Source organism: Oncorhynchus kisutch, linkage group LG13, assembly GCF_002021735.2.
Source record: "Oncorhynchus kisutch isolate 150728-3 linkage group LG13, Okis_V2, whole genome shotgun sequence".
NCBI lineage: Eukaryota > Metazoa > Chordata > Actinopteri > Salmoniformes > Salmonidae > Oncorhynchus > Oncorhynchus kisutch.
In genome coordinates this window covers 16,160,078-16,187,093 of record NC_034186.2, presented here as the reverse complement: position 1 = coordinate 16,187,093, position 27,016 = coordinate 16,160,078, and the positions used below count along the sequence as shown (strand labels likewise).

The window sequence follows — 27,016 nt, the reverse complement described above, 5'->3', positions numbered from 1 at the left end:
TGCCCAACTCTGACAGCTGAGTATGCAGTGTATGGTCTGTAAATTCTATGATCTCCCTGTAACTCACTGTCTGCTACATAATGTATTTATAACTTATATAACCAATCATCTCTGTTTCTCTCTCTGTGTGTGTGTGTGTGTGTGTGTGTGTGTGTGTGTGTGTGTGTGTGTGTGTGTGTGTGTGAGAGTGTGTGTGCGTGCGTGCGTGCGTGTGTGTAAGTCCGCTCATTTGCCACAAGATGGTGACAAAGTACTGCTGGCTTTTTCATTCAGACACCGATACATTGTACTGTTAAGGACTGGATGCACTCTTCTTTACCTCTTTACATTTTTTCTTTAATGTTACTTATTGGCTGGGGAGTTAATAAAATATGGAAACAGAAGAGATCCCAGCTTTAAAAACAGTAACAAACAAGTTAACCAAAAGAAAGAAAACAGATTGACCGCAGCGCTTATAATGTAGGTGACCTGGAACGCACCATGCAGTCCCTTATAAATAAAGGTGACCCGGAACGAGCCCGAAGACTTCCTCCGCGGCTGACTGTAGCACGAATATTGTCATTCACCAATCATCGCCGCTGCTATGGGGGTGTAAAAAGGACTGACATCCATAGAAGAAAGACACACTATCAGGCTAAACTAACGGTTTATGGATTTCATGATGATGAAGAAAAAGAAATTCAAGTTTAAAGTGGATTTCGAGCTGGATGAGCTCTCTTCTGTCCCCTTTGTCAACGGTGTCCTGTTTTGTAAAGTCCGACTCCTTGATGGTGGTTTCTCCGAGGAGTCGTCTCGGTAAGAATGCTAACGTTAACTGCTAGCGAGCTAGCAACTCAATGTTAGATAATGTTTTATTTTCTTGTGCCTGTGTCTGTTATCTGTTATGTTCAGAATTTCCAATATTAGGCAATAGCCATACATTGCTAGTTCGCTGGGTATAACATTGTTACCGTAACCTAGATAACGTTAGCTGGCTGCCAGGCTAGCAACCGTCATCTGACTAGCACCATCACATCCGTGCACAGCTTCGGCTGTAAACAATGCCAGGTTGGATCGGTATGTATAGCTAGCAAGGAAGGTACTGCTAAACCCTGTCGTTAGTATGCACAATAGATGTCTGTCTGCGAGGAGGACGGAGTGGAGAGCCACAAGTAGGAACATGTTCCATTTTACATTTGAGAATATTGTCAGTATCACACTACAATGGTGCATGACATGGTCAAAGTCCAGGCACAGTACATGGGTGATAGATCAAAAATAAATACAGGCAACACTTTACATTAGTGCCCTTATTACTGTGTAATTACTCCTCGAAGTAGCGTGTGACAACTACTGACAGGTGTCATAGTGTGCACAGTGCACTCGAATGGTTTTATGATAAATGGTCTGAGTTCCTCTCACAGAGTGGATTGTATTTGATTTCATCATGTTTAGCTAATCAAGTAGCTAATCCCCTTTCCTCTGAAAGCCATCTCCTACTGTAGCTTTAACTCCACATTAACCTGATACCTGAGGAGGAGAGAGGAAATGTGGTGTGGAGGCTAAATATGTACATCAATCCTTCAGCAGAGTCAGTGTGGCTTGCCGTTGTCAATCCAAGCCTCTAGTATTCACTATGACATCATACTTTTTCCTAAACTTTTGTTGCTTCCTCTTTCCATTGATTGACACGAATCTTAGATTTCACAGTGCCATCCATTCAGCAGTGATGTGACCGCAGCTTCTTCCTGATTCATGGTCGTGATGCTGCATCTCTTTGTGCAAGGCAGGATACAGGGACTGAGTCTGGGCGTCTGAAAAGGGCTGGCTCGGGTCAGGTTAGCCTACCCAACATCTGGAGCCTGTCCGTAGCTCTGCACACGTCCCCAGGCCCGGATAAGCTTGTCAGATTTGCAGACGTGAGATGGAGCTTAGCCTATGCAGGGGTTTTGTGCAAGCTTGATACTTTAATTTCTAAATGATTTGCCTTTGGCAAATCCTTCTCTTAATCTGGTAAAAACTTCCTCTGACTGAGTGGTAGGCCTGTGTATGAATAGAGCCTCTGTGTTTCTGTCTGTTTGGGTTCCTTTCACTGTGAATAAGCCAGACCACACCATGCCAGCCCCTCTGATGCCATCACTGATTCCTTCAGTGTGCGGGTGCTTCTGTAATGGCCTCAGTAATGGATATTTATGAGTCTGTCAGTGCCACAGTGTTTCCTCTATAATAATTTGTAGCATTTGGGGGGAAAAGGGGTTGATACCTTTGTTTTCCGCATCTGGGGTCCCCTCCGGAGAATTTCTATGTAGAAGGATTGAGAAGCTCAGTTCTGGTGACTTTTTAAAAGGACATTCTACTCCAAAATTAATAGAAAATTATGACACCATCTAAAATGTAATTTCCTCATCCAGAAATGAGCCCAATAACATATTTGTAAAACTATTAGTAAAAAATATTTTAACATATTGGACCATGCATATAGTTTGTGCATGGTCCATATTATTAGGTATGCTATTAGCAATAAGAATTATCACCTGTAGCCAAACTGATGCAGCATAGTGGCTATAAATAAATAGGGGCTCCGAATTAAGATGCAAAGATGCCTGCAGAAAGAATGGGCTGTCAGCTATGACATGGCACCTTGAGTTTGAAAAAAAATCTCTTTTAGTTATTGAACTACCTGTAGGTGTAGTGGTTTTATACCTGGTAATGGAATTACTACACAGAAATGCATAATTATGGCTATAAATGACATCTTAACATTTCACAAGTTTGGACATCACAGTACAATACACTGATTTTCTTTAATGTACTGCATTGTACTACTGTACTATCCAAACTGAAACGTATATCTATGATGCGTTCGGATTTGGTCCAGTCCGGTCTGTCTGTGGACGTTAACATGAAGGCCAGGGTGGACTGACCGAATTTCAACTACTTTTCAAAGTCCATCGATGTCCGGTGTCGGTCGGTGCTCAGTGGTTGCTAGTTACAGTAAATGGGAGGAGAGGGGGGCTCATGGTAGGTGTCAGTAAGAGCTGGGAGAGGTGACATTAACTGGAGAGAGAGAAGGGAGTGGTTGTCCAGACTGTTTTAACACTCTTGGTTTGACCACCAGACAACAGAAAGACAAAGAAACAGTTATGAGCTGAACGTAACAGTATGCCAGTGGAAGGGAGGACAGTAGCAGGTGACCCAACTGTGGTTTGTGACTACTGATTTCCCATTGTATATAACTAATTGGTATGTCTACCATTACTTGTTACTTCTGGAACTATCATTATCCCCTCTCTCCAAGAGGGAGAGAAATGAGAAAATATCTTATAGATACAGTGAGTTCCAAAAGTATTGTGACAGTGACAAGTTTGTTGTTTTGGCTCTGTACTCCAGCACTTTGGATTTGAAATGATAAGAGACTTGCTTAGTAAAATAAAAACGGTTTAGAAAGGACTTTTTGTACGTTGCCCCCCCCCCCCCCCCCCCCCTAAGACCAAAGACTGGAACGAGCTGCAACAGTTTTATCTCTTCATTCAAAGACTCAATCATGGACTGATAGTTGTGGCTGCTTTGCGTGATGTATTGTTGTCTCCACCTTCTTTCACTTTGTGCTGTTGTCTGTGCCCAATAATGTTTGTACCATGTTTTGTGCTGCTACCATGTTGTGTAGTGACCATGCTGTGTTGTCTTGTGTTGCTGCCTTGCTATGTTGTTGTCTTAAGTCTCTCTTTATGTAATTTTGTCTCTTGTCGTGATGTGTGTTTTGTCCTATATATATATACAGTGCCTTGCGAAAGTATTCGGCCCCCTTGAACTTTGCGACCTTTTGCCACATTTCAGGCTTCAAACATAAAGATATAAAACTGTATTTTTTTTGTGAAGAATCAACAACAAGTGGGACACAATCATGAAGTGGACCGACATTTATTGGATATTTCAAACTTTTTTAACAAATCAAAATGTGAAAAATTGGGCGTGCAAAATTATTCAGCCCCCTTAAGCTAATACTTTGTAGCGCCACCTTTTGCTGCGATTACAGCTATAAGTCGCTTGGGGTATGTCTCTATCAGTTTTGCACATCGAGAGACTGACATTTTTTCCCATTCCTCCTTGCAAAACAGCTCGAGCTCAGTGAGGTTGGATGGAGAGCATTTGTGAACAGCAGTTTTCAGTTCTTTCCACAGATTCTCGATTGGATTCAGGTCTGGACTTTGACTTGGCCATTCTAACACCTGGATATGTTTATTTTTGAACCATTCCATTGTAGATTTTGCTTTATGTTTTGGATCATTGTCTTTTTGGAAGACAAATCTCCGTCTTTTGCAGACTCCATCAGGTTTTCTTCCAGAATGGTCCTGTATTTGGCTCCATCCATCTTCCCATCAATTTGAACCATCTTCCCTGTCCCTGCTGAAGAAAAGCAGGCCCAAACCATGATGCTGCCACCACCATGTTTGACAGTGGGGATGGTGTGTTCAGGGTGATGAGCTGTGTTGCTTTTACGCCAAACATAACGTTTTGCATTGTTGCCAAAAAGTTCAATTTTGGTTTCATCTGACCAGAGCACCTTCTTCCACATGTTTGGTGTGTCTCCCAGGTGGCTTGTGGCAAACTTTAAACAACACTTTTTATGGATATCTTTAAGAAATGGCTTTCTTCTTGCCACTCTTCCATAAAGGCCAGATTTGTGCAATATACGACTGATTGTTGTCCTATGGACAGAGTCTCCCACCTCAGCTGTAGATCTCTGCAGTTCATCCAGAGTGATCATGGGCCTCTTGGCTGCATCTCTGATCAGTCTTCTCCTTGTATGAGCTGAAAGTTTAGAGGGACGGCCAGGTCTTGGTAGATTTGCAGTGGTCTGATACTCCTTCCATTTCAATATTATCGCTTGCACAGTGCGCCTTGGGATGTTTAAAGCTTGGGAAATCTTTTTGTATCCAAATCCGGCTTTAAACTTCTTCACAACAGTATCTCGGACCTGCCTGGTGTGTTCCTTGTTCTTCATGATGCTCTCTGCGCTTTTAACGGACCTCTGAGACTATCACAGTGCAGGTGCATTTATACGGAGACTTGATTACACACAGGTGGATTGTATTTATCATCATTAGTCATTTAGGTCAACATTGGATCATTCAGAGATCCTCACTGAACTTCTGGAGAGAGTTTGCTGCACTGAAAGTAAAGTGTCTGAATAATTTTGCACGCCCAATTTTTCAGTTTTTCATTTGTAAAAAAACGTGAAATATCCAATAAATGTCGTTCCACTTCATGATTGTGTCCCACTTGTTGTTGATTCTTCACAAAAAAATACAGTTTTATATCTTTATGTTTGAAGCCTGAAATGTGGCAAAAGGTCGCAAAGTTCAAGGGGGCCGAATACTTTCGCAAGGCACTGTATATATATTCACTACCGTTCAACATTTTGGAGTCACTTATAAATGTCCTTGTTTTTGAAAGAAAAGCTAAAAAATGTGTCCATTAAAATAACATCAAATTGATCAGAAACAGTGTAGACATTGTTAATGTTGTAAATGACTATTGTAGCTGGAAACGGCAGATTTTTTTAATGGAATATCTACATACAGAGGCATACAGAGGCCCGTTATCAGCAACCATCACTCCTGTGTTCACATGGCACATTGTGTTAATCTAATCCAAGTTTAAAATTTTAAAAGGATAATTGATCATTAGAAAACACTTTTGCAAATATGTTAGCACAGCTGAAAACTGTTGTGCTGATTAAAAAAGCAATAAAACTGGCCTTTAGACTAGTTGAGTATCTGGAGCATCAGCATTTGTAGGTTCGATTACAGGCTCAAAATGGCCAGAAACAAATAACTTTCTTCTGAAACTCATCAGTCTATTCTTGTTCTGAGAAATTAAGGCTGTTCCATGCGAGAAATTGCCAAGAAACTGAATATCTCGTACAACTCTGTGTACTAATCTCTTCACAGAATAGCCCAAACTGGCGCTAACCAGAATAGAAAGAGGAGTGGGAGGCCCCGGTGCACAACTGAGCAAGAGGACAAGTACATTAGAGTGTCTAGTTTGAGAAACAGACGCCTCACAAGTCCTCAACTGGCAGCTTCATTAAATAGTAGCCGCAAAACACCAGTCTCAACATCAACAGTGAAGAGGCGACTCCGGGATGCTGGCCTTCTAAGCAGAGTTAGACTTAGAATAGGTGGACAACTTTAAATACCTAGGTCTGGCTCGACTGTAAACTCTCCTTCCAGGCTCACGATAAGCATCTCCAATCCAAAGTTAAATCTAGAATCGGCTTCCTATTTTGCTTCCTACTCCTTCACTCATGCTGCCAAACATACCCTCGTAAAACTGACTATCCTACCGTTCCTTGACTTCGGCGATGTCATTCACAAAATAGCCTCCAACACTCTACTCAGCCAATTGGATGCAGTCTATCACAGTGCCATCCGTTTTGTCACCAAAGCCTCATACAGTGGGGCAAAAAAGTATTTAGTCAGCCACCAAAATCCTACAATGTGATTTTCTGGATTTTTTTCTCATTTTGTCTGTCATAGTTGAAGTGTACCTAATGATGAAAATTACAGGCCTCTCTCATCTTTTTAAGTGGGAGAACTTGCACAATTGGTGGCTGACTAAATACTTTTTTGCCCCACTGTATACTACCCACCACTGCGACCTGTATGCTCTTGTTGGCTGGTCCTCGCTACATATTCGTCGGCAAACCCACTGGCTCCAGGTCATCTATAAGTCTTTGCTAGATAAAGCTCTGCCTTATCTCAGCTCGCTGGTCACCATAGCAACACCCACCTGTAGCACGCTCCCCAGCAGGTATATTTCACTGGTCATCCCCAAAGCCAACACCTCCTTTGGCCACCTTTCCTTCCAGTTCTCTGCTGCCAATGACTGGAACGAATTGCAAAAATCACTGAAGTAGGAGACTTATATTTCCCTCACTAACTTTAAGCATCAGCTATCTGAGCAGCTTACCAATCGCTGCAGCTGTACACAGCCCATCTGTAAATAGCCCATCCAACCAACTACCTACCTCATCCCCATATTTGTTTTTGTTTTTCTGCTCTTTTGCACACCAGTATTTCTACATGCACATCCTCATCTGCACATATCACTCCAGTGTAAATTGTAATTACTTTGCCACTATTGGCCTATTTATTGCCTTTCCTCCTTACTTCATTTGCACACACTGTATACAGATGTTTCTATTGTGTTATTGGCTGTATGTTTGTTTATCCCATGTATAACTTGTTTTTGTCGCACTGGTTTGCTTTATCTTGGCCAGGTCGCAGCTGTAAATGAGATCTTGTTCTCAACTGTCCTACTTGGTTAAATAAAGGTGGGAAAAAAAAAGAGTTCCTCTGTCCAGTGTCTGTGTTCTTTTCCCATCTTAATCTTCTTTTCTTTTTATTGGCTAGTCTGAGATATGGCTTTTTCTTTGCAACTCTGCCACGAAGGCCAGCATTCCGGTGTCGCCTCTTCACTGTTGACGTTGAGACTGGTGTTTTGCGGGTCCTATTTAATGACGCTGCCAGTTGAGGACTTGTGAGGCATCTGTTAATTGAACTAGACACTCTAATGTACTTGTCCTCTTGCTCAGTTGTGCACTGGGGCCTCCCACTATTTATTGAAGCTGATTCAGCAACTAACCATGATTCAGATGACCATCCAATCAATGCTAGATTACAGAGACATAATTTATAGATCGGCAATTAAGGGTGTTCTCGAGCGGCTAGATGTTCTTTACCATTCGGCCATCAGATTTACCACCAATGCTCCTAAAGGACATATCACTGCACTCTATACTCCTCTGTAAACTGGTCATCTCTTTATACCCGTTGCAAGACCCACTGGTTGATGCTTATTTATAAAACCTTTTAGTCCTCAATCCCCCCTATCTGACATATCTACTGCAACCCTCATCCTCCACAGACAATATCTGTTCTGCCAATCACATTCTGTTACGTTTTATCTCATTCTCTTTATTCAAAGACTCAATCATGGACACTCTTACTGACAGTTGTTCCTGCTTTGCGTGATGTATTGTTGTCTCTACCTTCTTGCCCTTTGTGCTGTTGTCTGTGCCCAATAATGTTTGTACCATGTTGTGCTGCTACCATGTTGTTGTCATGGGTTGCTGCCTTGCTATGTTGTTGTCTTAGGTCTCTCTTTATGTAGTGTTGTGTTGTCTCTCTTGTCGATGTGTGTGTTGTCCTATATTTATATTACATTAATAAAAATAATAAGCTCAGCCCCTGTCCCGTAGGAGGCCTTTTGGTAGGCCGTCATTGTAAATAAGAATTTGTTCTAAACAGACTTCCCTAGTTAAATAAAGGTTAAATAAATAAAAAAGAATAGAATAAACATGTTAGCATAAGTATAATACAGGAAGGCACAATTTATAGTCCAATATTTACAGCTCAATCAATTGACATGGATAGCCCTGCTACTAGGCCATAGTTTATACTGGAGGATAAAGGGATACATTATAAACTAATGCTCTACTGTAATGTATCCTACAGTAAGTGCCAGTGGATATGATTCCCTGTGAGATTATTTCCAAGGAAATAAATCATGTGAAAGACAAATGCCTTCTCTGTTAGTTCTGTGAGCGAACAACCACAATGCACCATTCTACAGGCTGGTATTTTTTAAACAAAGAACAGTTCTCAGTGCTTTTGGTGTTTCTCATTGAAAATAACAAGTTAATGAGATTTTTTTTTAAATATTAAAAAATAATCTAAGTAGAATGTGTTTTGTTGCTGGGAGAAGAACCAGATCTATGATTCATCCTGGGTCCCTTGTAGGGGAAAGATTTTCTCTCTGTCTTGCTTTCTTTTCTATCTTTCCTTCTCTTGGCGTGTCATTCCTTCTGCATCGTCTGCCAGACAGAAATCCCTGGCTCCCAGTTTTATTAGGTCTCTATGGTTACCAAAGTTCATGAAGTTGCTGAAAAGAAGAATAGAAAATAAACAATGTAGCAAAGTTTTCTCCGGCAATACCCGGACCCCGGATAATGCCACTGACTCGTTGAACAAAAAATATAATTTACAAGACTTCCTATTTGAGAGATTTATTTTAAAATGGGCTTAATAGTAAAGACATATTTTAATGGCAAACATGTATTACCTTTTTAATATGGCATCAACACAAACTAATGTTTTCGTCTAATTGCCAAATGAATCACTTCAAAAAGTAGGCTACCTGCACACATTCTACCACTCCAAAAAGAATTCCAGCATCCAAACAGTGCACTGTGCACCTGCCGTTTGAAGGGAAAGAGACATGTGTTACCAACAAGTGTGATGTCATTCGGCGGTTGTCATTAGGCCTACACTCTTGTAGTCTGAATTAAAATCTCCCTCAGTTTGTCTCCACTTACCCTATAATGAATGACAAAGCAAAAACAGGATTTTAGAAATGTTTGCTCATTTATTTTAAAAAAATATTTTGGGGGAAATATCACATTTAAATAAGTATTCAGACCCTTTACTCAGTACTTTGTTGAAGCAACTTTGGTAGCTATAGTAATAGCCTCGTCTTCTTGGGTATGACGCTACAAGCTTGGCACACCTGTATTTGGGGAGTTTCTCCCATTCTTTTCTGCAGATCCTCTCAAGCTCTCATGTTGGATGGGGAGCGTTGCTGCACAGCTATTTTCAGGTCTCTCCAGGCCCCTCAAGGACATTCAGAGACTTGTCCCGAAGCCACGCCGGCATTGTCTTGGCTGTGTGCTTAGGGTTGTTTTCCTGTTGGAAGGTGAACCTTCGCCTCAGTCTGAGGTCCTGAGCACTCTGGAGCAGGTTTTCATCAAGGATCTCTCTGCATTTTCTCTGGTCATCTTTCCCTCAATACTGACTAGTCTCCCAGTCCCTGCTGCTGAAAAACACCCCCACAGCATAATGTTGCCACCACTATACTTCACCGTAGGGATGGTGCCTGGGCTCCTCCAGAAGTGATGCTTGCCATTCAGGTCAACGATTTCAATCTTAGTTTCATCAGACCAGAGAATCTAGTTTCTCATGATCTGAGTGTCTTTACGTACCATTTGGAAAATTCCAAGCGGGCTGTCGTGCCTTTTACTGAGGAGTGGTTTCAGTCACTCTACCATAAAGGCCTGATTGGTGGAGTGCTGCAGAGATGGTTGTCCTTCTGGAAGGAGTCTTGGTGGTTCCAAACTTTTTCCATTTAGGAATAATGAAGGCCACTGTGTTCTTGGGGAACTTAAATTCTGCAGAAATGTTTTGGTACCCTTCCCCAGATCTGTGCCCCCAACACAATCTTGTCTCTGAGCTCTACAGATAATTCCTTCTACCTCATGGCTTGGTTTTGGTTCTGACTTGCACTGTCAAATGTGGGATCTTATATAGACAGGTGTGTGCCTTTCCAAATCATGTCCAATCAATTGAATGTACCACAGGTGGACTCCAATCAAGTTGTAGAAACATCTCAAGGATGATCAATGGAAACAGGATGCACCTGAGCTCATTTTGAGTCTCCTAGCAAAGGGTCTGAATACTTATGTAAATAAGTTATTTCAGTGTGTTATTTGTAAAAGTTTTGTAAAAATTTCAGTTTTTGCTTTGTCGTTATGGGGTGTTGTGTGTAGATGGCTGAGTTGTTTTATTTTATTTAATCCATTTTAGAATAAGGCTAATGTAACAAAATGTGGAAAAAGTCAAGGGGTCTGAATACATTTCGAAGGCACTGTTTCTGCCTTCATTAAAACAAATATAGACTCTTAGCTTTCATTTGACACCCAATTTGACATGCTCCTATGAATTTCCCATGTTAGTTCTCATGGGTCCTTTTACGTGGAAATGACCTAAAATGACGGGACATCTGAAAATGGGCTGAAATACGGAAGCAAATACAGCAGTATCTGTCCGGAGCTCATCGCCACAGGAAACTGAGGGCCCAGTCCATACAATGTTTCACGTTTGCTAGCGAAAGCTCAAGACAGGCGGCGTAGAGAGATTAATGCGATTGAAAGAACCTGAACCAACTGTCAGAGAGGCGGGGCTGTTTGTTTAATTTGGAATAAGCTTTTGTTTTCATAGTACTAATGCAGCTGTACAAAATTGCATTTTAACAAATAGAATTAAAGACCCCCCCCCCCAACCCACCCCTGTAATGTGCACACTGGTCACACCCTGTTATTGGATTAAAGGAGTAGGTTACAACTAATCGTCTAGTTAGTTAGAACCCTGAGCTCAGCCTGAGGTGTATGGGGAGTGGAATACTCCACTGGATGGGGAGTTCCCTGTTGGAGTATTATGGAAGTAGTTTTTTTTCACAAGATGTCATGTTGTAAGGATTATTCATTTACATTTTTATTTCCAATGACGTCATCAGTTGTTCACTATAGAGGAGAGGTGTGAGTTGTAAGTATTGGTCCATTTAGATCAGGGGGATTGGACAGAAGGGAGATGACGGTGGGAACATTGAGTGGGTGAAGTCAGAGAGGATGCCAGAGGAAGAAGAGCTATCTGGAGAACTGGAATACTACCCCCTACACACTCTCTCTTTCAATCTCTTCCCCTCCTACCAGTTTCTCAACACTTAGGCCTATGCTGAGCAGGGTTAGTAAAATGACATGATTGAAACAATAATCAATTTCAATGGACTATCAAGTGTTTCTGCGAACCACATGGTTAAATCCTCTACAGTTGGTCTCCATTAACATGCAGTGATGGGTTCTAGTGAGAATCCGTAATCAATAACCTATTAGGCCCATGTTTAATGATCATAATGTTTCCATTATGTTGCCACGACAGTCAGCCTCTAAGATAAATCTATCCCTCTGGATTGTCAAGCTGACCCATGTCCTTAGTTGGACCGTCCCATGTTTCCAGTTGGCTAGCCTCGCTTTCAGACAGTGTGTGAAACTATCACCTATGCCATGCGATTGGTGCTGATGTTGTGTATCAATATGTGACCATTTCTGTATTTCTCCTACAGGGAGCCAGTCCATGCTAACTGTGTACGCTGGAAGAAGAGGTTCTCCTTCCCCTGTAAGATGAGTGCCACCGCTGGGACGGGCGTGCTTGACCCCTGTGTGTGCCGCGTGTCTGTCAGGAAGGTATGGCCCTCAGACTCTCAGTTCCTATTAATGTTGTAAAACTTCATCTGGAACATAGATTGGCATAAGGCATGTCTATAAAGTTTACTGGTTTCTGCTTTGTCACTGTTTACATTCAAATGATTTCACTGTTTTATTTGATAGGAGCTAAAGGGTGGGAAGACGTACGCAAAGGTACTGTTTCAGAGAGAGATTCCTTTTTACACTCTTCTTGCTTTCTCTCCCAATACATAGTTAGTTACATTGATCTATGCTTAGTGAACAGGTTGCTTTCTCTCCCAATACATAGTTAGTTACATTGATCTATGCTTAGTGAACAGGTTGCTTTCTCTCCCAATACATAGTTAGTTACATTGATCTATGCTTAGTGAACAGGTTGCTTTCTCTGCCTGCAGGTTGTCTAGAGTTGGTGTCACAGTTAAGCTCTGTCCATGTGGTACACTGCAAATGTTTTGTTCTAGTGGTAAAATATTTACCCTTTAAAAATAGGCCTACAGGAAGTGAAAAACCACTAATTGATTAGTGTTAAACCATTTAAATTGTAATGATTAGCTTTTACCTTAAATGGGAAATTACCTAGATAATAGCCAGTGTATCCAATTAAAGTTTATGCTCCAGAGACTAAAAATACTCAATTAAATCAATAAAGCCAGAGAAAATGGATTAGTCTACAGTTCTTCCTTTGTTTTGTCTATAGAGACACTGAAAGGTTGAGGTACAGAAAGAGATTGATAGGAGAAAAACAACAAAGCCCACAACACCACCCTGCAGCTCTGTCTGCAAGTTAACCTGATCCTCTCTCCTCAGCTTGGCTTTGCAGACCTAAACCTGGCTGAGTTTGCTGGTTCTGGTAACACGACACGTAGATGTCTACTGGAAGGTTACGACACCAAGAACACCCGGCAGGACAACTCCATACTCAAGGTACTGATTGGAGAGATGGGTTTCTATCAATTCCAGTACATCATATCAGTCTCCAATGCTTTCTTCTAGCCTGGTCCCAGATCTGTTTGTGATGTCTTGCCAACTCTTATCTTATAGTCATTGTCAAGCGAGTTGGCTAGACAGCACAAGGAGATCTGGGACCAGGCTAGGTTTTGTATGTCAGTGTCAAGAGAGCTCAAACCTCAGTTTTCTTTTTGTAACAGGTTATCATCAGCACACAACTGATGTCCGGGGACCCCTGTTTTAAAACGTAAGTGGTGCCTTCACTTAAAGAAAAAATAAGGCCTATTATGATTTGGTTTTTAGATATGAGAAATGTTTCAAATGCAATTGAAGAAAATGCGCTCAGATTTCCCCCTACAGTGAAGTGCATTCAAATTTGCATAGCATTTCCCTTTGAGACCAATGTTTATCCGCCCACCTACACTGCAGCAAGGATTCCTCCCTGCTTCTCTATGATAGGCTACAGTTGTGTGGGGGGGTTTAAGGAAGGAGAATTATTCTATAGTATTTATTTGTAATACGGAGTAGGAACACAGTGGGTGTCATTTAAATTGTAGGTGAGAGAAAGAACATTTCAAACTAAGCATTCACCATGAACGCAATTCATTTCCTCATTGATTTAGTGTCCTACATTTCAGGTTACATACAACTGTCAACAGCACTTTAGTGTAAATACTGTGTTATACTGTAAAGTCTAGCGAAAGAAAAGGTTTGCACATACTCTTTCAAACCAAAATTCAGAATTCAGCCATATTCAGTGGGTATTGAGTGGGTTGCAATGTTGTAAATAGAAATGTAGACTAATCTTGCACAGAGAGATGTCCCTCTTGGACATGACAGAAAGTCATGTCTGTTCTTAGAAATGTATCTGTTATTTCTGTGGTGTTGCATCCATATGAATAAGCTCCAGGTCTTGAAGGCTTTGCCTGGGATCAGCACAGCATTAGAGAAGGCTTTACATGGGATGAAGTTATGATGGGAGCCAGGGGGACATGCTCATCTCTCCTACCCTGCAACCCTAACGCAGGGCCATTTTGGCCCATGTCCATGTTTGTGTGGGAGCGGTTCCAAGAATGTGAGGAGGATTGTACCCAGCAGATGTGTCTGTGTAAACTAAACTAGAGCAGACCAGGGTGGGGCGATGAAACAGTGGTCACAGCTGAGTTGGCTTGCCAAGTACCACACCACAGCATCATCCTGTACAGGGATAAAACAGCGGACTAACATCCAGGGTAGGTCTATAGTCTCACTGTCTCTATGAGGTCTAGGTGACTGTGAAGTTGTTTCAGCCATGTATTCTGAGAGGAGTGGGGCGGACGGGGAGGCAGAGGCATTGAAGAGGCCAGGGTGACATAAGGGATAAAGTAGAGGGGACAATATGTTAGTTCAGCCCCAGTCTGTGTTGGAAAATAACAAGGAACGCCAACTGCCCCTGGAGAAGGAGATGACCCCAAAATGTATTATGTGCTATTGCCTTGGGCAGATAGTGGAGGAAAGCTGTTGATCATCAGACTCACTGTCTTGGAGGGTTTAAGGCAGCCCCCCGCACCTCTGAGTCAGAGTATCCCCTTCTCATTCCCTTTCCTTTAATAAAAACACAGAGCAAATCACTGACGTAGCTTTAATTAAAAAACAGTTCCGTGAATGTTTTAGACAAATACTTACAACTCTTTTCATAATCCTTTTTAAAAATAAACAGGTAGGCCAGTTTGGAACAAGTTCTCATTTACAACTGCGACCTGGCCAAGATCAAGCAAAGCAGTGAGACACAACAACAACACAGAGTTACACATGGAATAAACAAGCGTACAGTCAATAACGCAATAGAGGAGAAAAAAGAGTCTATATACAGTGTGTGCAGGTAAGGCAATAAGGTAGGCAATAAATAGGTAGTGAAGTAATTACAGTAGCGAAGTAATTACAGTAGCGAAGTAATTACAGTTTAGCAAATTAACACTGGAGTGATTAAATAGCAGATGATGTAGAATTACTGGTGTGCAAAAGAGCAGAAAATAACATAAAAACAATATGGGGATGAGGTAGGTAGATTGGGTGGGCTATTTACAGATGGGCTATGTACAGCTGCAGTGATCGGTTAGCTGCTCAGATAGCTGATGTTTAAAGTTAGTGAGGGAGATATAAGTCTCCAGCTTCAGCAATTTTTGCAATTCGTTCCAGTCATTGGCAGCAGAGAATTAGAAGGAAAGGCAGCCAAAGCAGGTGTTGGCTTTGGGAATAACCAGTGAGATATACCTGCTGGAGCGTGTGCTGGTGGGTGTTGTTATCGTGACCAGTGAGCTGAGATAAGGCGGAGCTTTACCTAGCATAGACTTATAGATGACCTGGAGCCAGTGGGTCTGAATATGTACGAATATGTAGCGAGGGCCAGCCGACTAGAGCATATAGGTCGCAGTGGTGGGTTGTATAAGGGGCTTTGGTGACAAAACGGATGGCACTGTGATCGAGGGTCGGTAGGATAGTCAGTTTTACGAGGGTATGTTTGGCAGGCGTGAGTGAAGGAGGCTTTGTTGTGAATAATTTGTGTTGCTGTGCATGAACCAACCCCTTCTGTTTGTCCTCCACAGGCCTCCTTCCACAGGCACATTCATCGGCGTCCAGGGAGATGCAGAGAGCCTCCTGGAAGAGAGGAAGGGAGGGGACAACCAGAAGACCTTCATGGGTAAAATGAGACTAGACTAACTACTCCTTACTACACCTCTTCTCCCACAGAACTCACCACAGTGCGTTTATATGACTCAGTCAGCGTTCCTCAGTCAGCGTTGGAGTGCATCATGAAATATAGCAGCTTTTAACAAACACGTCCGGTATAATAAATCTCTGGTAAATCAGAGGCAAGAGTATATATAGGTGTCGGATCTTAATTTGATCACTCTTTTGTTCGTTGCTGAGAATTTTCCTGCACCGCAGATGCAGATGAGCTTTGTGATTGACATAAATTCACTGAAAACCCACACTAATACACTGTTATATTAACAGTATTCCACTTTTCACGTAGCCTCATTTTGGCCAGATATTAGCCTAACCACCGGTCAAGCAACGTTATGGACTTAACATTCAAATCCTGTTGCTGCAAAGATTATTTTGCTGCGACAATTCAGGTCAAATTAAGATCCTACATCTGTAGGCCTATTAATCAAGGCACTTGCTTCTTATTCTGTTTGACAATTAAGTCAATTAGCATAAATAAACCCTGCCAGCTGCTGAGCTGTATGCCTCAGAAAATACAGACTTGGAATGAGGAAAACCAGAAGTAAAATGATTGGATATAAATGACTGTATATGGAGCATTAGTTACTGACCATCGTTCCTCTCAGTCTCTGATTGATTCTTGTCATTGATCGAAGTCTGCTTTTCTCTTTGGCTGCAGTAACTTTGAGATTTGTTGCTGTACTAATAATCATATTCTTGAATGGCAGACTGACTTGCTGTATAACCAGCTGCACCTATAGATCCTCTCAATCTTTAATCCAATTCAAGCCTCACCTGATACAGGAATGTGAATCGGTCTCGGTGTGATTCAGCTGCTGTTAATGTGTCATATTCAACATGTGTAGAAGAGAAGAGCACTCTTCTCCTCTCCCTTCGCGCTCCCTCTCTGTCTGAAGTGGTGTGTGCTCTAGAATTCAAGCTGTTTTTTTTATGCTCTCTCCGATCTCTCTGCCGCCGACCCTCACATGGTTATTGGTTAAAAATAGGAACACACTTTTGCGTCTGTGGGAGGGGAGGTCCACAGTGAAAGTGATTTTGATTGAAATTGTGTTAAGGGGATGACAGACTACTATGGACAACCTATTGGTTTCCACTTCATTTCCACTTGTCTGTTTGGATGCTTTCACAGCGGTCCACCCTGTGAGCACAGGACTGAGGGAGCATAGACATGGTCCCCTTTCACAGCGGTCCACCCTGTGAGCACAGGACTGAGGGAACATAGACATGGTCCCCTTTCACAGCGGTCCACCCTGTGAGCACAGGACTGAGGGAACATAGACATGGTCCCCTTTCACAGCGGTCCACCCTGTGAGCACAGGACTGAGGGAGCATAGACATGGTCCCCTTTCACAGCGGTCCACCCTGTGAGCACAGGACTGAGGGAACATAGACATGGTCCCCTTTCACAGCAGTCCACCCTGTGAGCACAGGACTGAGGGAACATAGACATGGCCCCCTTTCACAGCGGTCCACCCTGTGAGCACAGGACTGAGGGAACATAGACATGGTCCCCTTTCACAGCGGTCCACCCTGTGAGCACAGGACTGAGGGAACATAGACAGGGTCCCCTTTCACAGTGTGCTGGCCCTAGTTAGTCTCTTCACTCTGAATACTGTTATAGGAATATTACTGTAATCCCAGTCCACACTCAACCCATTACCAACCCCTATGTCCTGTTTTAAAAACCTGACAGAGAGCCGAGAAGGAAAGTGTCCCTCTGTTTCCGATGAACTTGGGGGCTCCTGCCATTCCCGAACATCCAGCTACGCTAGTCAGCAGTCTAAAGTCTCAGGTAGGCCCTCCTAATACTCCCAACACAGCCATTCTAATGTACAGTGCAACATGTAGCGTGGAGATCTAGCTCATTCTCTACCATGCTAACATACAACCTAGCTAGTCATCATTCAAAGTCCCAGTATGACGATTGTCACTTCCACACAGGGCATTGTACAACTGTCTGTCTCAGCATTTTATTTTCTCTGTCTTTTTCTCCATTTTTACTTTGCTGAATTCTTCTGTCTGCCTGTCTGGTGTATTTGATGTGCCTTTCTAACCTTGACCTATTTTACTGTGGTAATTAAAAAAGAAATATGTTTATTGTGGTAAACTAATACAAGTAAAATCATTTACATCAATGGTAGTCTGGCTAGTGAATGAAGGATCTGTTACAGGCAGATCAGATCCCCTATAATGAATGGTCTGTAGGAAAGTGAGGAGTTCACTCAACTCCTCTGATAGCCAACTCACTCTGATAAACCTACTCCTACCATTGCTTCCTACAGACATTAAAGCAAGAGAAAAGTCTATAGACTAGTTGTACAATATTCTATTTTCTTTATAGTTTGGAGGGTTGGTTTTATATCAGTTAGCTTTAAGAGACATTTCAGACACACAGTGGTTGGCTTGTAGTGATCCTGTAGGGAGTGTTAGTGTGTGGGCGATTTGTTCCCTTCACCGTAGCCTGACTAGCTAGCGGTACATTGAGACTCTGCAGTGTCTCTGCGTTAACAGTTTCCTGCAGACATGAATGCCATGTGAGTGTGTGGGCGCTAGGCTAGCATCCATCTCTGCTGCTAAATCATTGATCACACCGCAAGGCTTCAATCTGCTCCACTCTCAGTCCTTTTCCATAACACAAAACTGCTCTCTAAAATTGTGAATGATTGACATGTTGTATGCAGACTTGTGACTCTTTTTGTGTGTATGAGTGACCATGTACTTAGTGTGTGATAATGTGCTTTAGTGCATTATGCCTTGATGTTATTACTTATTGATATTAATGATGAATATTTTGAAGTAGCCTGCCTATGTGTCTGAAGGCTTGTGTGTGTGCTCTAACCTCCTTGCTATTACCCCTCTGTCCCTCTCCACCCCAGGCTACAGCACAGGTCACTCCCGCTCCTCCAGCCTGTCAGAGTGTACCCATCGCAGGAACACTTCTGTGGGCAGCGCTTCCACCGGCATTGCCAGCATCCTGGAGCCCTCTGACGACACTAGGGACACCAGGGACCAGAGGGAGAGCAGGGACCGGGAGAGGGGAGACAGGGAATCCAGGATGGGGATGATGCCCCCTACTGCTGGGGCGTCAGCCTGCACAGCCCTGCCTGAACACCCCACCCCCACCAGTACCATTGGTTCCTGTACAGGCACTCCGGTGAAGAGCGCCTCGTCCTGCGAACGCCTCAACAGGTGAGACTGAGAGACACCCCTGATCAATGATGCTAATGCTGTCTTGAAAAAAAGATTCTGTAATCTCAATGTTGACTTAATAATTGAACAAAGGATAAATAAATAGACAACCTCACACCTGAGCAAGCTGCTATGCTGAGATACAAGATAGGTAGCCTAAGCAACAGTCTTTACATTACTGTACAGCCATGTATCTCAATGACATTTCTGAATTATTGGACTAGTCACTCTTGTTACACAACATTCTCAGCATCATGGATGTCACACAAAAATAAAAAAAGATAGAAGGTGTTTATCTGAAGAGACTGCATGTAACCTGTGTTGTAACTTGATCCTGTATGTCCCACCACCAGACACCTGGTGAAGCAAGGGTCCATGGAGGGTCAGATGATGAGGGTGGAGGCATCGAGGGTGGATGCTGATGACGTGGTGGAGAAGATCCTTCAGAGTCAAGACTTCACCCCCAGCCTGCTGGACTCCAGCCATGAAGGTACCTAACAACCTAATCAGAGACCAAGTTCCAGAGCCAGTCAGAGACCAAGTTCCAGAGCCAGTCAGAGACCAAGTTCCAGAGCCAGTCAGAGACCAAGTTCCAGAGCCAGTCAGAGACCAAGTTCCAGAGCCAGTCAGAGACCAAGTTCCAGGGCCAGTCAGAGACCAAGTTCCAGGGCCAGTCAGAGACCAAGTTCCAGAGCCAGTCAGAGACCAAGTTCCAGAGCCAGTCAGAGACCAAGTTCCAGAGCCAGTCAGAGACCAAGTTCCAGAGCCAGTCAGAGACCAAGTTCCAGAGCCAGTCAGAGACCAAGTTCCAGGGCCAGTCAGAGACCAAGTTCCAGAGCCAGTCAGAGACCAAGTTCCAGGGCCAGTCAGAGACCAAGTTCCAGAGCCAGTCAGAGACCAAGTTCCAGAGCCAGTCAGAGACCAAGTTCCAGAGCCAGTCAGAGACCAAGTTCCAGAGCCAGTCAGAGACCAAGTTCCAGAGCCAGTCAGAGACCAAGTTCCAGAGCCAGTCAGAGACCAAGGCAGGTTATAGTTTGACCTTAGAGGGGTAGTTCTACCTCTACATGCAGTTCTAACTCTAGAATTGTATACTGGGTCTAAAAATAAAGTTGAAAGCATGTTTGAGATGTGGTATTAGAATTCATGAAGTTAAATTACACTCCATTCCAGTAACATTTACACCAGTATTCATAAGTGAATCAGTCAAATACTGTATAAAAGCTGCTGCGAAAATGTTCAGTACAAATTAGTTGTGATAAGAATATATACAGTTGAAATCGGAAGTTGACATACACTTAGGTTGGAGTCATTAAAGCTTGTTTTTCAACCACTCCACAAATTTCTTATACACACAGATCATTTAACATTTATTTTATCAGGGCCTCCTACTGAGACAAGGTCTCTTTCAGAGATGAGTCCTAAATACAGAAAAGACACAAAATATAAATACAAAATGTAATCAGAAAGAAAAACACGGTCATTTAAAAACAAACATATTCATCAATAATAAGGTCCTCAATCAGCTTTCTGAATTCTCCTAGAGGCACCAGCACATCAAATCTAAGAAAATGTTGGAGATTGTTCCACAAATAAGGTGCAAGAACTAAAAGCAGATTTACCCAACGCAGTAGAGACCAAAGGAATTCCCAGAGTTAACCATCCCTGAGACTGGGTGTGGTAACTTATATGTCTAAAGTTTAGTTATGATGTTAGGTACAGTGGGACATTTTGTAAACAAGCTTTATAAATGAAAACATAGCAATGTATCAAACTAGGAGACATCGAAGAGGGCCAACCAACTTTCTGGTAGAGAATGCAGTGATGATTACTAAAATTGTCACCCGTAATAAAGAGCAGTGTGCTATGATAAACTGCATCTAACGACTTTAATGAGGTGGCAGCTACAATAATACATTAATAATAATAAATAATAATAATAATGTAATAGTAATACATTTGCTTGCTCCCTGGTGACCTCAGTGATATGGAGTAGATTCTTACCGTGGGTGAGTACCGTATGCAGAGGGGGTTGATGGGGTTTCTATCAGCATGTTTTAATGAATTTCTTCTACTGAGGAAGGATTGTGTCGCTGATACTCTTCAAGGTCCCGGCCTCCTCTACAGCGAGCAGAATGCTCCTGTCAATACTGGATTCAGTTGTTGATTGCCTAGCAACCAGGCTCCTGATGAGGAGTGTTGATGTTTCATCTGCTAAATAAATAAAGCAGTTTCACCACAAATGCCACTCAAAGTTTGTGTGTCTGTCTGTTTCTGTTTGTTTCAGAGGAAGGTCTGCGGTTGTTTGTCGGTCCCGGAGGAAGCACTGCCCTTGGAAGCCATCACCTGCCTACCAGGTAGCCTAAGTCTTTAACAGAGTTACACTCACAATAACTCACACTTAAAATAAGATATCTAATTTATTCATGTATAGATTTGTTTATTAAATGATTACTTAAAATGCTTATTATTTAAATTCAACCCACCCTCACTCAGGTACTTGTGATTGCTAATTTGTCCTAATTGTTTTAGGGTTGGCGCTGGTGCATATGAACAGGTGGTGATTAAACGTTAGGCCTAAACCCCACCAGGAGGATGAGTGGCACAGCTGACATCCAACAGAACCATCAGTGGTTTTTATCTTTAATTCCAGCAAGCACATTTTATCCAACTGAACTGGCCTGTCAGAAATGGACTGCAACAGCGCCCTCTGGTGTGCTTACAGACTATGTGCACTGTCTGTTGTCCCCTGTTAGATTAGCTCAGTGAAGTCAAGAAGAACATCACCACTCCTCAATCTGGGAAAGGAGTCAGACTATTAAAAACTGCAGTTTGAGGTCACAGGAAAACCTGACCTTTTCAGCTGGAGATCAAAGTGATTTGGTTCTGTGTTTGTCACCAGAATGAATGAAGCCTTTGAAGAGGATGATGCCATGCTTTTTCAATACATTCCCTAGTTAACGCTAGTCCCCTAGTTTTCAGTCCTTTGGTTTTTCAACAATGTTTTTTATTTGGAACTGCCTTTTAATGTAGGATTTTAACTTTTGTCCACCAATAAGCTGCTAAAAGGTTGTGTGTGTGTGTGTGTGTGTGTGTGCGTGCATCAGTGGAGGCTGGTGGGAGGTGCTATAGGAGGATGGGCTCATTGTAATGACTGGAATGGAATCATGGTTTCCATGTTTGATACCGCTCAATTTATTCCATTCCAGTCATTACAATGAGCCTGTCCTATATCTCCTCCCACCAGCCTCCAATGGTGTGCATGTGTGTGTTTGCTATGTGTTTGTGTGTATGCATGACTGTGTGCGTGCCTATATGTCTCTGGTAAAGTGTTAAAGCCACTAGTCTGTTGTAATAATAGTAAACCTACAATAATCCTGCAGTATACAGAGCCAGGGCTGAGAGTGAGACTACAGGTTATGTACTCTGTACTGAAGGTGACCCTGCTCCTCTCCTCTGCTGATCTCATTACTGGCAGAAATAGAAACCGCCTTACAATATAACCGCTCTGCTCTTTTTATATGCTTGTGGGAGGGAAATAGATGGTGAGGAAGAGGAGAGAAGCTCTGTTTGAGTGAGGTCAAGCTTGTGTTTGCTTCTTCTGAAAGAATCAGACTCTCAGGTTAAGATATCAGGGTTCCAATCCGGATGGCTCTTTTTTTGCAACGACCGATGACAGTGGGGTTTAGAAACTGATGCAAGTCAACAGTTGATTCTTGCCAAGCCGACGTAGGTAAAGATGAAGGCTACAGGACAAATGGTCAACAATTGAACTGCCATTGTACACACTTATTGGTCACCTTGTGTAGTACAACTCCAAAGAGTGAGACAGTGTGGTCCATGAAGGTTCTCTCTCAGCAGCATATCAGATGGTATGATGATGATATACTTATATGACAAAAAGCCAGGAGTTACATCAGATGAGGCTGATGATGACTCTGTTATTCGTTGTCTGAACGATGTAATGGATTGGTCCCCCCCATATCTTGAATATAGTCTGTCAAATACGGTTATGAAACTGACATTGGGGGGGAAATTGTATACACTACACGATTTTGTGATGATGAATCTTGTTAATTGGTCTGTCTCATTAAATAGAGATAACAATACATATTCAGAGTAAGTTAAAGATATAATGGCATTACATACATTTAGTGTATGTGATCGTCATACTGGAGGTTAACCATATCCTGACCTCAAGTTATGTGCCGTAATTTGCTGATTTCTGCAGTGTCATCAGTGTATGGTATTATAACTCTGAATTAATGTGTTATTTCTCTTTGTGTAGATGTTTATTGTTTGCATGATTTTTGTATTTCTTCAGCGAGTTAAACCAATGCTTGAAAACCACAATTCCACCATCACATGTGGTTCAAGGTTTCTTACATCTGTACGTTTGGTAAGACCACATACCTGTGTGATTCATTTATGTTGTGCCATCACTTACCTGGAAGTTCTCTTTGCTGCCTCATGAGGCAGATTTAAGAACAGAACTAATGTATAGATCCAGAACATGGTAGAAACTAATAATGAGTATTGTAACCTTTAGAAAGGCACTTGTATTACCATTCACTATTCCTCTTGAATAGAAATAAGCCTGTTAACTACCTTCCTTCAGTAAAATCAGTTCCAGTAGACAGATGTTAGACAGGCAGCATATGTTCCTGTTTCCCAGCTCAGTCGGTACCTAACATGTAACAAACATGGTTGCCTTTTCTCTTCTGTGAAGCTGTGTGTATTAAGGAGCTGTAACCCATATCCTCCTGTAAAAGTGACGTTTTCTGTCAGTGTCGACAGTGTCCAATGTTCCTGTCTTTTTGACCAACATTTGCTTCCTTACCAGGTGTACTGTATGCTTTTCCTGTGTACCATGCACTGTTGATTAAAACGGTTCAAAATGTTGATTGTGTGAACCAGGCAATGACTATATTCTCATCACATTTTATTAGGAACATGTTCCTTCTTCATTTAAGGATATGGTTGAATCTTATCTGATGGCCCCTAGTTCTAGAACTGTATATTGCCAGGGTAAAAGAAAATGAAAACTAGTACATCAAAGAATACACTCCTTATATGACAAAGGTCATCCAAGCTCGGTCTCCCAGTCCTTGTTCTCCATGCTACTGACCAAGCTCGGTCTCCCAGTCCTCGTTCTCCACACTACTGACAAAGAACGGACCTGTCCCTGTGTTATCACAGTTCTCATCCCACTCCAAATCTTCATCATCGCTGTCCACCAACACCACGGCAGTGCCATCGTTGGTTAACTGTACTCTAGAGTTCTCCAGTAGGAACTTTGTGAGACGCTGGACTGTCCCACTCAGAGCTTGCACTCTGGGGCAGGAGCACAACCTGACCAAGGGGACACACACAGACTGACCTTCTCTGTAGGGCTCCTCCTGTCCCATGTCTGTTCTACCCTCTCCCCCCACCTCCTCATTCTCTACCTCAAACCCTCTACCACCTGCCTCCACTCGCTCCACTTCACCTGTCTGACTCTCCTCCCTGTCCATTCCTTCTCTCGAACAACCCTCTTCATCTGTCTGTTCTGATTCTTCATCCCCCACTCCACGTATCTCCTCCAGCCACTCTCTCTTCAGGGTCTCAGCCCAGTACAGGACCTCATTCACCAGAGTCCTCTGGAAGATATTGCTGTCACACAGGCTTGGGTACACCACGTTGTATAACTGGAGTATGAGGGATGGAGAGAAAGGGTAAGGGAAAGACAATGTGAGAAATAGGTTAGGACAGAGGGGCCTATTTTATTCTCACTGGCCACTTTCTGAAACGCATGCAAAACTAAGTGACACTGATACTTTGATCTCTGACTCTGATCACACAGGTAATGAGACAGGATTAAACAACAAGAGTAGACCCCATTTGTGCCTCCTCACCACTCTGTAAGGAAGATGCTCCTCTGCGACATTATTTTGCAGACGTGGTGCGTCACCTCCTGACCTGTCTATCTGAAACACTCCGATTTGAGAGCAGAACCCGATGCTCTCCTCCTGAGCCGGTATCTGTCCTACACCTGTAAACGCCACCACATAACCAAACTCTTTGCACACCTTCAGAGCCCTGGGACAGCAGGAGGGATGGGAGAGATGGAGAGGATGAGTGCAAACTAAGTACAAATAAGAAAAAGGTATACCTTTTTAGAATGATGATTATAATACAGGCATACTGACTGCATGGTAATGTACACATACCAGGTCTGAAACTCTACTTTAGTCCATTCAAATTTGTGGTCGTAGTGTCTAAACCCTGTCAGCCCGGGGAGCAGGGGGTTGAAGTCAGCGTTTGGAGTGCTAATGATTGCTGCTACTGGGGCCATGTAGCCAAATACAACCTCAGTGAACCTATCCACATCCTCAAGCTGTAGGTGCTCAATGCTGTAGAGAGCAAGTTTGTGGTTAACATAAAATACCATGACAATATTGAAGGGCACATGATGGGCAAACCCTTACATGTGGCAATCAACATGGAATTGATGTACCAGTATGTTGGTGCTCATATAATACAGTATCTGAAAAAGTAGAAAAACATTGTCTGAGGGCTAATCCCTCCAGTAGTCACCCAGACTTCCAGTGCTTCTACACCTGCATTGCTTGCTGTTTGGAGTTTTAGGCTAGGTTTCTGTACAGCACTTTTAGATATCAGCTGATGTACGAAGGGCTATATAAATACATTTGATTTGATGACTTACAGCTCAATACTCGTCACCAGATCAAATCCTTTGGTGCGGGGATCCCTCTCGGTGACTGAACCCTGGTACAGCTTAATGGTCAGGGGATGATCACCTGGCTGCAGGTAGTCAGTTGGAATCGGTGCCAGTTCATACCTGCTCAGGGTTGAATTGTAAAGGTCCTTAGTTTAGGTTATGATAAATTAAGACAGGTAGGTGTGTGTGTACTACAGTCTCACAAAGGTAGACCTAGGTCACAGGATAGGATCTCACAAATCAATGGACAATGTTTTATTTGTTGAAATAACTTAATAAAACACACATTTTAGCCCTGATAACTGCACAGTCAATGTCCAGTCCCGCAAGCAGTTCAATTTCTTTGTGAAACTTCAGCTTCCTAAGGAGAGTGCAGTCATTGCATCCCAAGTCTACCACCTGAAGAAGAGAATGGACACATAAAATACAGTTGTAATGGGCCTATTGCAGATAAGTTGACAAGTTCTGATAAATAGTTTTCCCCATTTATTTTCAATTAGCGGGTCAGACTTTAAACATAACGTCAACATAAGGCAGGCCAAAGACGGTCTGCATCTAAACCGTGTAGTTCTGCGATTAGCTAGCTAGCTAACGTTACATGTGGGTTGTTTCGATGGAAGCCACAACTGAACCACCACGTAAAGTAGTTTTATACAGTACCTTTTTGGGTTTGTTCTTTTTGACGAAGTCGATGACAAATTCGTATCGCTGTATGTACAATGGTGGAGTAAATATCGTGTTCATCGTAAACAATTAACTAGTTACTACTTGAAACACTGCTGCTAGAGGTCGAATCGCGCAATTTGAGCCATTATGGCGCTGGCGCAAAATCTCTCTGAATTAATGCCAGTTCAAGTGGACTAAATCTGAGTCTGCGGAACCCTGGCCTAAATAACAGGCTGCAGCAGAGTTCAGTTTTTTTTTAACGATTTTCCATGAAATGTTAATTCTTCCCAGTTATTGGTGCATGTGTTATATTTGATTGTTTGTTTTTATATAGCCTTGTGTAACAGTATAACTTTAATCCGTCCCCTCGCCGGGCGCGAACCAGTCACCCACGAAGCATCGTTACCCATCGCTCCACAAAAGCCGCGGGCCTTGCAGAGCATGGGGAACCACTAGTTCAAGGTCTCAAAGAGAGTGACGTCACCGATTGAAATGCTATTAGCGCGCACCACCGCTAACTAGCTAGCCATTTCACATCCGTTACACTTGGTTCGATGACAAGAAAGAAGAATCTGAATCAGGGATGTTCACATGGGTCTCACAGGCTCCTGGGTTGCATCAAGTATGTCCATTTGTTTGAGAGTCTACTGATGCTCAGATATCAATTGATCTGTCTGCCTGAATGGTCTGAGTTCAACATTCTA

General features: G+C 42.6%; 2 protein-coding genes across 3 annotated transcripts; one reads left to right on the top strand and one right to left on the bottom strand.

The window, feature by feature from the left end:
- The first annotated feature begins 520 nt into the window (after positions 1-520).
- fam102bb (family with sequence similarity 102 member Bb) lies at positions 521-23,827 on the top strand. Of its 2 annotated transcripts, XM_020499487.2 has the most exons (11): positions 521-795; positions 11,941-12,061; positions 12,206-12,235; positions 12,869-12,985; positions 13,210-13,256; positions 15,595-15,689; positions 17,433-17,531; positions 18,616-18,928; positions 19,282-19,418; positions 21,213-21,282; positions 21,458-23,827. In XM_020499487.2, the coding sequence occupies exons 1-11, from the start codon at positions 650-652 to the stop codon at positions 21,498-21,500; spliced, it is 1,218 nt and encodes a 405-aa protein (XP_020355076.1). In that variant the 5' UTR covers positions 521-649; the 3' UTR covers positions 21,501-23,827. The 2 variants fall into 2 exon arrangements, with proteins under 2 accessions (XP_020355076.1, XP_020355077.1); XM_020499488.2 differs by lacking the exon at positions 17,433-17,531 and having other exon boundaries at positions 534-795.
- henmt1 (HEN methyltransferase 1) lies at positions 23,466-26,804 on the bottom strand. The gene is made up of 6 exons (XM_020499700.2): positions 26,307-26,804; positions 25,933-26,045; positions 25,632-25,766; positions 25,135-25,317; positions 24,820-25,003; positions 23,466-24,612 (listed from the first exon to the last, which is right to left on the bottom strand). The coding sequence occupies exons 1-6, from the start codon at positions 26,388-26,390 to the stop codon at positions 24,046-24,048; spliced, it is 1,266 nt and encodes a 421-aa protein (XP_020355289.2). The 5' UTR covers positions 26,391-26,804; the 3' UTR covers positions 23,466-24,045.
- Positions 26,805-27,016: the final 212 nt, after the last annotated feature.